We start from the raw sequence: 9,938 nt of genomic DNA on the forward strand, positions 1-9,938 counted from the left end.
ATCACATTGCTTTCCCACCAACGGCTGAAAATTTATTTTATTATTATTTTTATATCATAAAAACATCAGATTTTGTCAAAAGACAAAGATTCTATTTTGCAATCAACTCTTGAATTTGGCTTCAAAAACTGCATGCAAAAGTCTAAATATGTAAATGTACCCTTAGGCCATGCTCAGTATGCAAATATAAACCCCTATAGGTCTATCTATCATACAGAGTCCTCACAATTCTGAGTCGAAGAGCTTCAATACTTCAAATCGCCGGGTCTTTAGAGTAGTCACTGACTAACAAAGCAAACAGGGTAAAGTCTAACCATATGTAATGGGGATAAACACCAGGAAATGAATAAAGAAGTTGTCACAGCTAACAAGAAACCAATATAGAGGCCCATTCCAGTAGACACAGCAGAGTCAAAATCCAGCCATAGCACTAGAAGTCCCCCAAAAGTAGATTAATGAATAGTCGGACAGACCAGGATCCAGAACTCAGGGAGTAGTGGGATATCCAGAAGAAAGGTCAAAATTACAACTGGGTCAGAATACAATAATATCTAATATGATGAAACTAATGAAAGTGTGAATGGTGCTTTACATTACTGTGCACACTTCCTTACTTCAATAAAAACCCAAAACTTCAGGAAGGTAAATGATAAATGCTAAGAATCCATGATACATGCAATTGATGCATTAATTCTTAATAAGTGTAAACTGCCCATCGAGAGAGAGTTAGATGAGCAGATTCTCCTCTCTGCTGGATGTAACATTGTAGCACACAATGATAACAAAAAGTGTAAGGTCCAGAATAATGTACAGAGATGGAATTCATTGGGACAGAAGTTTGTTAGGCTTTAAAGATAACTCCTAAAAAAAAAAATCACCAATGGCTTCACTTTTTATTTTAACAGGTAATTTATCAGAAAGAAACAATTACAGCATTCCATACAATAACTCTCATACAGGTCAGTCAAGAGTTTATGAATTATATATCTATATGTACAGTACAATTTGTATTAACTTGCCTAGAACCTAAGTTAATAATAGGATTTATATAGCTATAGAAAGTAGATAGGATGAGCTCAACATAAATTCTGTTTTCATTTTAATATGTTTTCAAAATTTCATTCTGTTTCAGATTTTCCAAAAATTACTATTTACTCTTTTATTTTTGTAACTAAGGAAAAAAACATGACAGGTATGTAAAAAGCAACATTAACTTCCAATTTGTTCACATGATCAGTCTTTATTAGAGACAAGATTGTGGAATATTAAAAATTACTCTGATCACATCAATTTCCCCTTGTTATAAATACATTCATAATTCCTGCAACTAAGGACCATATAGCAGCATGGGGCATAATGGTGGCGCAGTGATTAGCACTGCAGGTTTGCAGTGCTGGAGTCCTGGGTTCAAATCCTGCCAAGGACATTTGCCTATAAGGTACATATTGAGAGCTTCATAGGCATTGTATATAGACTCTATTTTCTGGCCCATGGATGACCCTGTTTGGTTTGGCAATCACTGTGCAGTTGTGTTGTGCAACAGGGTAGTTAATGGAACTAATTTCTGAGTTTAGCTTCCCAAAGGAAAGGTCCAAACCAGAATCTTAGCGCTAGATGAATGAACATCTATGTCCTCTGATACTGTATGCTGAGCTGTGTATCTAATTCTCTGATGTGTGATTGTGTGTGCTGAGTTGTGTATCTAGCACTCTGATGTGTGATGCTGTGCAGAGCTATGCATCTAATTCTCTGATGTGTGATACTGTGTGCTAAGCTTTATATCTAATACTCCTATGTGTGATTGTATGTGCTGAGCTGTGTATCTAATCCTCTAGTGTGTTGACCTATGTATCTAATCCTCTTATGTGTGATACTGTGCTGAGCTGTGTATCTAATCATTTGTTGTGTGATAGTGTGCTGAGCTGTTTAACTAATCCTCTGATACGTTTATCTCAGTTTGGATATCAGTGTTGGATATTAGTTATGGAAGCCTGGAGTAATGCTTTGTGCATGTGGAGTGATCGTGTGTATGGCAGTTGGAATATGAGTGAAAGACTTGCAGGTTTGTATTGCTAATGCAGGTCATTGCTTTGGGAATACTGTATCTCAGGATCGGAACATCCGAAAGAGTTGAGACCCAACCAAAAACTTTCCTGGACACCTGATGTACCTGTGTGCTAAATTTGGCAAAGATTGGTCCTGTTGTTTAGTGGCACATAAAGAACAGACAGTCAGATAGAAAGACAGTCAGACAAAAACTCATTTTTATATCTCTCTATATTATAAAAATGAATTGCTGTCTGTCTGTCTATCTGTCTGTCTGTTCTTTGTGCATAACCAAACGACTGGACCGATCTTCACCAAATTTGGTACACAGATAATTCAGGTGTCTGGAAAGGTTTAAGATGAGGCCGCAACTCGCTCGGACATACTGTTCCGGAGCTACAGCTTTCCCAAAACCCTGACTCCCATTAACCAATACAAACCTGCAAGTCTTTCACTCATATTCCAACTGCCATAAACACGGTCACTCAGCACAATCCAACACTAATAACCAAACTGAGATACATGCATCAGAGGATTAGATACACAGGTCTGCACCCAGTATCACACTCCAGAAGATTAGATACTAGAGATGAGCGAACACTAAAATGTTCGAGGTTCGAAATTCGATTCGAACAGCCGCTCACTGTTCGAGTGTTCGAATGGGTTTCGAACCCCATTATAGTCTATGGGGAACATAAACTCGTTAAGGGGGAAACCCAAATTCGTGTCTGGAGGGTCACCAAGTCCACTATGACACCCCAGGAAATGATACCAACACCCTGGAATGACACTGGGACAGCAGGGGAAGCATGTCTGGGGGCATAAAAGTCACTTTATTTCATGGAAATCCCTGTCAGTTTGCGATTTTCGCAAGCTAACTTTTCCCCATAGAAATGCATTGGCCAGTGCTGATTGGCCAGAGTACGGAACTCGACCAATCAGCGCTGGCTCTGCTGGAGGAGGCGGAGTCTAAGATCGCTCCACACCAGTCTCCATTCAGGTCCGACCTTAGACTCCGCCTCCTCCGGCAGAGCCAGCGCTGATTGGCCGAAGGCTGGCCAATGCATTCCTATGCGAATGCAGACTTAGCAGTGCTGAGTCAGTTTTGCTCAACTACACATCTGATGCACACTCGGCACTGCTACATCAGATGTAGCAATCTGATGTAGCAGAGCCGAGGGTGCACTAGAACCCCTGTGCAAACTCAGTTCACGCTAATAGAATGCATTGGCCAGCGCTGATTGGCCAATGCATTCTATTAGCCCGATGAAGTAGAGCTGAATGTGTGTGCTAAGCACACACATTCAGCACTGCTTCATCACGCCAATACAATGCATTAGCCAGTGCTGATTGGCCAGAGTACGGAATTCGGCCAATCAGCGCTGGCTCTGCTGGAGGAGGCGGAGTCTAAGGTCGGACCTGAATGGAGACTGGTGTGGAGCGATCTTAGACTCCGCCTCCTCCAGCAGAGCCAGCGCTGATTGGCCGAATTCCGTACTCTGGCCAATCAGCACTGGCTAATGCATTGTATTGGCGTGATGAAGCAGTGCTGAATGTGTGTGCTTAGCACACACATTCAGCTCTACTTCATCGGGCTAATAGAATGCATTGGCCAGCGCTGATTGGCCGAATTCCGTACTCTGGCCAATCAGTGCTGGCCAATGCATTCTATTAGCTTGATGAAGCAGAGTGTGCACAAGGGTTCAAGCGCACCCTCGGCTCTGATGTAGCAGAGCCGAGGCTGCACAAGGGTTCAAGCGCACCCTCGGCTCTGATGTAGGAGAGCCGAGGGTGCACTTGAACCCTTGTGCACCCTCAGCTCTGCTACATCAGAGCCGAGGGTGCGCTTGAACCCTTGTGCACACTCTGCTTCATCAAGCTAATAGAATGCATTGGCCAGCGCTGATTGGCCAATGTATTCTATTAGCCTGATGAAGTAGAGCTGAATGTGTGTGCTAAGCACACACATTCAGCTCTACTTCATCGGGCTAATAGAATGCATTGGCCAGCGCTGATTGGCCAGAGTACGGAACTCGACCAATCAGCGCTGGCTCTGCTGGAGGAGGCGGAGTCTAAGATCGCTCCACACCAGTCTCCATTCAGGTCCGACCTTAGACTCCGCCTCCTCCAGCAGAGCCAGCGCTGATTGGCCGAATTCCGTACTCTGGCCAATCAGCACTGGCTAATGCATTGTATTGGCATGATGAAGCAGTGCTGAATGTGTGTGCTTAGCACACACATTCAGCTCTACTTCATCGGGCTAATAGAATGCATTGGCCAATCAGCGCTGGCCAATGCATTCTATTAACGTGAACTGAGTTTGCACAGGGGTTCTAGTGCACCCTCGGCTCTGCTACATCAGATTGCTACATCTGATGTAGCAGTGCCGAGTGTGCATCAGATGTGTAGTTGAGCAAAACTGACTCAGCACTGCTAAGTCTCTGCATTCGCATAGGAATGCATTGGCCAGCCTTCGGCCAATCAGCGCTGGCTCTGCCGGAGGAGGCGGAGTCTAAGGTCGGACCTGAATGGAGACTGGTGTGGAGCGATCTTAGACTCCGCCTCCTCCAGCAGAGCCAGCGCTGATTGGTCGAGTTCCGTACTCTGGCCAATCAGCGCTGGCCAATGCATTCTATTAGCCCGATGAAGTAGAGCTGAATGTGTGTGCTTAGCACACACATTCAGCTCTACTTCATCAGGCTAATAGAATACATTGGCCAATCAGCGCTGGCCAATGCATTCTATTAGCTTGATGAAGCAGAGTGTGCACAAGGGTTCAAGCGCACCCTCGGCTCTGATGTAGCAGAGCTGAGGGTGCACAAGGGTTCAAGTGCACCCTCGGCTCTCCTACATCAGAGCCGAGGGTGCGCTTGAACCCTTGTGCAGCCTCGGCTCTGCTACATCAGAGCCGAGGGTGCGCTTGAACCCTTGTGCACACTCTGCTTCATCAAGCTAATAGAATGCATTGGCCAGCGCTGATTGGCCAGAGTACGGAATTCGGCCAATCAGCGCTGGCCAATGCATCCCTATGGGAAAAAGTTTATCTCACAAAAATCACAATTACACACCCGATAGAGCCCCAAAAAGTTATTTTTAATAACATTCCCCCCTAAATAAAGGTTATCCCTAGCTATCCCTGCCTGTACAGCTATCCCTGTCTCATAGTCACAAAGTTCACATTCTCATATGACCCGGATTTGAAATCCACTATTCGTCTAAAATGGAGGTCACCTGATTTCGGCAGCCAATGACTTTTTCCAATTTTTTTCAATGCCCCCGGTGTCGTAGTTCCTGTCCCACCTCCCCTGCGCTGTTATTGGTGCAAAAAAGGCGCCAGGGAAGGTGGGAGGGGAATCGAATTTTGGCGCACTTTACCACGTGGTGTTCGATTCGATTCGAACATGGCGAACACCCTGATATCCGATCGAACATGTGTTCGATAGAACACTGTTCGCTCATCTCTATTAGATACGTGTGTCTGCCCACAGTTCCACATGCCAGAGGATTAGATACACAGGTCATCACCCAGTATCACACTCCAGAGGATTAGATACGCGTGTCTGCACACAGTTCAACACGCCAGAGGATTAGTTACGTACGTCTTCACACAGTACCACATGCCAGAGGATTAGATACGCACGTCTGCACACAATAGCACATGCTGAAGGATTAGATACACAAGTCAGCACACAGTATCACACACCAGAGCATTAGGTATGCGCGTCTGCACACAGTACCACACGCCAGAGAATTAGATATGCATGTCTTTACACAGTACCACACACCAGAGGATTATATATGCAAGTCTGCACACAATAGCACATGCCAGAGTATTGGATACGCGCCACTTGACACAATACCACACACCAGAGGATTAGATACATGCCATTGCACACAATACCACACGCCGGAGGATTGGATATGCGCCACTGCACACAATACCGCACGGGTAGGATTAGATACGCACCTCTGCGCACAGTACCACACACCACACGGTGTAGGATTAGATATGCGCCACTGCACACAGTTACACACACCGGGGGATTAGATATGTGCGTCTGCACACAGTTACACATGCCGCAGAATTAGATATGCACATCTGCACAAAGTTCCACATGCCAGAGGATTAGATATACACACGTGCACACAATAATACATGCTGGAAGATTAAATACGTGCCACTGCACACAATACCACATGCCGGAAGATTAGATATGCACCACTACACAAAATACCACATGCCAGAGGATTAGATACGCACCTCTGCACACAGTACCATACGCCGTAGGATTATATAAGTTCGTCTGCACACAGCACCACATGCCAGAGGAGTAGATACGTGCATCTGCACACAGTTCTGCACAGGGGAGGATTAGATACGCACCTCTGCACAGAGTACCACATGCCACAGGATTAAATACGTACCACTGCACACAATACCACACGCCTAAGGATTAGATATGCGCCACTACACAATACCACACAGGGGAGGATTCGATACGCACCTCTGCACACAGTACCACAAGCCAGAGGATTATATACGTGCTTCTGCACACAGTTCTACACACTAGAGGATTAGACACACGCCCCAGCACACAGTACCACATGCCGAAGGATTAGATACGTGCCACTACACACAATTCTGCACGGGGAAGGATTAGATATGCACCACTGCACACAGTACCACACGCCAGAGGATTAGATATGCACCACTGCACACATTACCACATGCCGGAGGATTAGATACGCACCACTGCACACAGTACCACATGCTGGAAGATTAGATACGTGCGTCTTTACACAATACCACACGCCGGAGGATTAGATACGCACCACTACACACAATACCACACACCAGACGATTAGATACGCACTACTGCACACAATACCACACGGGGAGGGTTAGATATACAAGTCAGCACACAGTACCACACGCCAGAGGATTAGATACGTGCGTCAACACACAGTACCACACACCGGAGGATTAGATATGCACGTCTGCACACAGCACCACATGCTGGAGGATTAGATACATGCGTCTGCACACAGTTATACATGCTGCAGGATTAGATACCCACATCTGCACACAGTTCCACAAGCTGGAAGATTAGATACACACCTCAGCACACAGTACTACACGCCAGAAGATTAGATACGTGACTCTCTACACAATACCACATGGCGGAGAATTAGATACGCGCCACTGCACACAATACTACATGAGGAGGATTAGATACGCGTCTCTGCACAAAGTACCACACGCCGGAGGATTAGATATGCGTCTCAGCACACAGTACCACAAGCTGGAGGATTAGATCCGCAGCTCTGCACAGAGTATCACACATTACAGTTTTACTCCAGGTTTCAACAGCAACCCAGCCATTTTTGACCACTGTTTTATGTTAACTTTAAAGGGGCAGGGCGCTGTGGATGACACTGTTAAACAAGGTCACAGTCACACAGCTTTACTCCAGGTATCCATATCAACCAATCGCAGGTTTTTCACTGATATCCAAATTGAGATACACATGATCACATGATGCTTATAGACACAAACACAAATGACATACAAAATACACCAGTGCAAAACTGGACAATTCTTATGGGGCCACTACACAAACAAAAAATGAAATATAATCAGGCGAAGCTGGGTCCTCTTGGTACTGTATATAAGAGATATAATACTTCAGTTATGCTGGGTTCACACCAGCGCCTGAACTCTGTTTTCAGGATTCCGTCTTCTGCATGCGGAAGACGGAAACCTGTCATGCCGAGTCCGGCTGTGAGCACTGATGAGCGTTTTATGCGCTCCGCGGCGAAACCTTTTTTTTTTAAACTGGACACAGAGTACTGCATGTCCGACTCTGTGTCCGGTTTTAAAAAAAACGGTTTCACAACGGAGCGCTAAAAAACGCTCACCGGCGGACACAGCTGGAGACTTTTCAAGCCCATTCAAATGAATGGGTAAGAAAGATGCCGGCAGGTTTCCGTCTCCTGCCTCTGTTTTGTGCAGGAAACGGAAACCTGCAGAACGAAGTACAGGCGCAGATGTGAACGAGCCCTTTGCTGACAAGAACCTGATAAGTGGTAAAAGAAGCATTTTCTTTGTTGAGCTACATGATAAAGTTTCTTATATTTGTTTGTACAGTGGTAAAAGGTATCAACTACTGAGGACTTCTCTCAAAAAATTTCTTTCATTTGTACAGTGGATTTATGAAAAGTTTATTGAAAAGTTAATCACGATTATTGAGTAATTACTTAATATATTTTTTATAGTGATTGCAGTTTTATTATCCCGATACTCAGCTCCAAATCTGATGCATACTGTAATCATAGAGATAAATAAAAGAACCCTGTCCTGTTGACTACCACCATTAGGAGGCGCTTTCTACATACTGTTAATATATCTACACCTTTCGAGAACAATGAGATCTTTTTGTATCATAAAATTATTTACATATTTATTATAACTATTTCCCTTTTTTCAGGGTCTTTTAAGTCACAGGAAGTTTCAAATCACACCGCAATCTACCTATCTAGTAAATGGTTGACGATGTTGGTACCATCGATCTACACTATGGTGGTCACTGTGGCTCTACCTCTAAATGTGATGGCAATTCTAATGTTTCTACTGAAGATAAAAAACAAGACGCCGGCAGTAGTCTATATGCTGAACTTGGCCATAGCTGATGTGCTTTTTGTTGCCGTGCTGCCTTTCAACATTGTGTACAGATTCTCAGGGAACAACTGGCAAATCGGAGAAGGAATGTGCCGAATTGTGACTGCGGCATTTTACTGTAACATGTACTGCTCCATCCTGCTCATGACTAGTATGAGTGTGGACAGGTACATGGCCGTGGTGTTTCCAATACGCTCTCGTTCCTGGCGCACAAACAACCGGGCTTGGCTGGTGTGTGTCTTTATCTGGCTTGTATCGATAGCCAGTGCTGTCCCTCTTCTTCTTACCAAGCAAACTATTTATATTGCATCTCTGGACGTTACAACTTGCCATGATGTGCTGGAGCTAAAGGACCAACAGAACTTCTACATGTACTACTTCACCGCCATGTCTTCAATTTTTTTCTTCTTTCCATTAGTTATTACAATCTTCTGTTACATTGAAATTATCCGAACCTTGAGTAAAAGCACAAAGGACATCAGAAATTCTTCTAAGAAGACAAGAGCTATTCTATTAACTGCCATAGTCCTTACTGTGTTCATTATTTGCTTTGGTCCTACAAACATCTTCTTTCTAGTACATTATCTGCACTTCCTTGATGTGTATTCTGAGTCTCTGTACAATGCATATATTCTGTGCACTTGTATCAGCAGTACAAGTAGTTGTCTAGATCCTTTAATTTATTACTTTGTGTCATCAAGATGTCGGAAATACGTATATAGTTTATTATGCTGTAAGACACCCAATACACTGGAAACCAAGAAGACACCCAAACCATTGTGCAGTTTAATATTAGACTACAAGTTTTTGCTTTCTAGATTTTAATGATTGTATGGATTACAAGGTTTTGGTCCATGAACTTTAGACAATAAATATATGTTTGCTGGGGTCAGACTGCTTGTAATTATCATGAGTCATTTGTGCTTGGTGTAGCAGTTCATATGTGTAAACAATGCTTCTTTAATTTCCATGGGACTGCCAAAGATAGAGAGATAAAAAAAACCTAGCACATAAGAGGGAAAAACTAAATATAGTTTTGGGACACATAGTATGTTCCCAAAGTAGGGCCCTACATCCAAAATCGTGTCTATACCACAAACTAATAGAGAAAAAAAACAAAGAAATAGGTATACAGACACTCAAAATAGTGAGGTCAAAAATAGACCAAAACTCGTAATAGGAATATACAAACTTTAATAGTATCACGTTAAAA

At 43.8% G+C, this 9,938-nt stretch overlaps 1 protein-coding gene across 1 annotated transcript; it reads left to right on the forward strand.

Moving 5' to 3' along the window:
* The first annotated feature begins 1,158 nt into the window (after positions 1–1,158).
* On the forward strand, positions 1,159–9,550 carry LOC142199914 (proteinase-activated receptor 1-like). Its single transcript, XM_075269879.1, has 2 exons — positions 1,159–1,192; positions 8,535–9,550. The coding sequence occupies exons 1-2, from the start codon at positions 1,186–1,188 to the stop codon at positions 9,548–9,550; spliced, it is 1,023 nt and encodes a 340-aa protein (XP_075125980.1). The 5' UTR covers positions 1,159–1,185.
* The last annotated feature ends 388 nt before the right edge of the window (positions 9,551–9,938 follow it).

Source organism: Leptodactylus fuscus, chromosome 1 (genome assembly GCF_031893055.1).
Source record: "Leptodactylus fuscus isolate aLepFus1 chromosome 1, aLepFus1.hap2, whole genome shotgun sequence".
NCBI lineage: Eukaryota > Metazoa > Chordata > Amphibia > Anura > Leptodactylidae > Leptodactylus > Leptodactylus fuscus.